Raw genomic sequence first — 1349 nt, 5'->3', positions numbered from 1 at the left:
TATTCATGATTGATTGAAATATACAAAAACAGTCGAAATAAAAATAAAGAGGAAAAGGAAAGGAGACAAAAAAGTGAAATTTTCGTGTCAACATCAAGCAAAGATAATCTTCCATAATCCATGCAACAAAGGTGTATAATTATTCAGTTTTTGTAGCCTGCTGACTTTTTCTGCACAGGTTTTGAAAGAAACTGGGTTTTGAATCTAGGCAATGAAAAGAAACTACGTGATCCTTGTATTTCTAGCCGCCCTACTCAACTATCGGATTGATGCAGGGCTGCCTACTCGCTCTAAATTTCGAGCTGCATGTAGCACTAGGTTGAGCCAATGATTGATTTTCTAGTTGAAGCACTGAAATTTCCGCGTGCATGGATCTATGTTGCCTAGATGTGGAGTTCGACACTACTCTTGCTCTGCTTCCTGGCGACATGACTTCTTCGTAATACTCAGCCGATTGGCCCGTTGGACTCGTAGGTAACCTGGGGAAAGCTTGGGCATACGTGGATGATGGCCTGGCGATTTGAGGGGACTCGGGGGCGCTGTTCGTGCCCGACAAAATGACGCCGGAGTTTGGTCCTGGAGATCTTGGATTTCCGCCGCCATGCATATGAATCTCGGAAGGGGTGGTGGGTTGTGAAGCTGATGTGAGATGCGACGTGTAGACATTTGCGTTTGAGTACTGGAGCGGCGGATCTGGGAAACTTGAAAGGGAGATCCGGCCATGGCGTCCGTGATCAATTGGCTCCACGTTGGTCAAGGGACTTTCACGGGCTGAGAAGGATGAATTGATAGAAAATGATGACTCCTCGGTTGGTTGTCTTCCGAACCACCTTGACCAGCGCGGTCGTTGAGGAATTGTGACACTTTGTTTGGGCCTATGCTCAGGACGTGGTGCGGGGGCCATTTGGCTGCTACGAAATGCTTGGGTTACCGCGTGTGAAATGGAAGAGGGAGTGGAAAAGCGAGGGATGTCAGGCAAGCTGATAGAAGTCCACGGAATGATCAGCGGCAGTCCAGTCCTTTCGGTTGAAAGTTTGATAGAAATAACACAAAATCGATAATGCTTACTGATACACCGAATGAGAAACAAAATCCAACTCTCCTGGATAAGCTGAAGGTGATGAGTTCATGGAACGGTCAGTAGTGGGGTCTTGAGGTTTGGATAACCAGCCAATTTTGCTCGCAAAAGCACCCATGGGGGTTTCAGATTGACGATTTCCTGGGCCAGTATGTTTTGATTGAGTGTGGAGTACTGCAGTGATAATTCCAACTAATAGCAAAGCGAAGCTTCCGACGATAATGCCAATGAGAGTACTGTTTGATAGAGCCGCCTCTGAATGTTCCCTCAT

At 46.6% G+C, this 1349-nt stretch overlaps 1 protein-coding gene across 1 annotated transcript; it reads right to left on the bottom strand.

The window, feature by feature from the left end:
* Positions 1-250: 250 nt before the first annotated feature.
* Positions 251-1349, bottom strand: PtA15_12A449 (uncharacterized protein; the record flags this gene model as incomplete). The annotated part of the gene is made up of 2 exons (XM_053162059.1): positions 251-980; positions 1069-1349. 2 exons carry the CDS (start codon positions 1347-1349, stop codon positions 251-253), a joined length of 1011 nt encoding a protein of 336 aa, XP_053026015.1.

The sequence above is a fragment of the Puccinia triticina genome, chromosome 12A (genome assembly GCF_026914185.1).
Source record: "Puccinia triticina chromosome 12A, complete sequence".
Taxonomy (NCBI): domain Eukaryota; kingdom Fungi; phylum Basidiomycota; class Pucciniomycetes; order Pucciniales; family Pucciniaceae; genus Puccinia; species Puccinia triticina.
The sequence above is the reverse complement of the archived record's forward strand: the minus strand, read 5'-3'. Positions and strand labels throughout refer to the sequence as shown.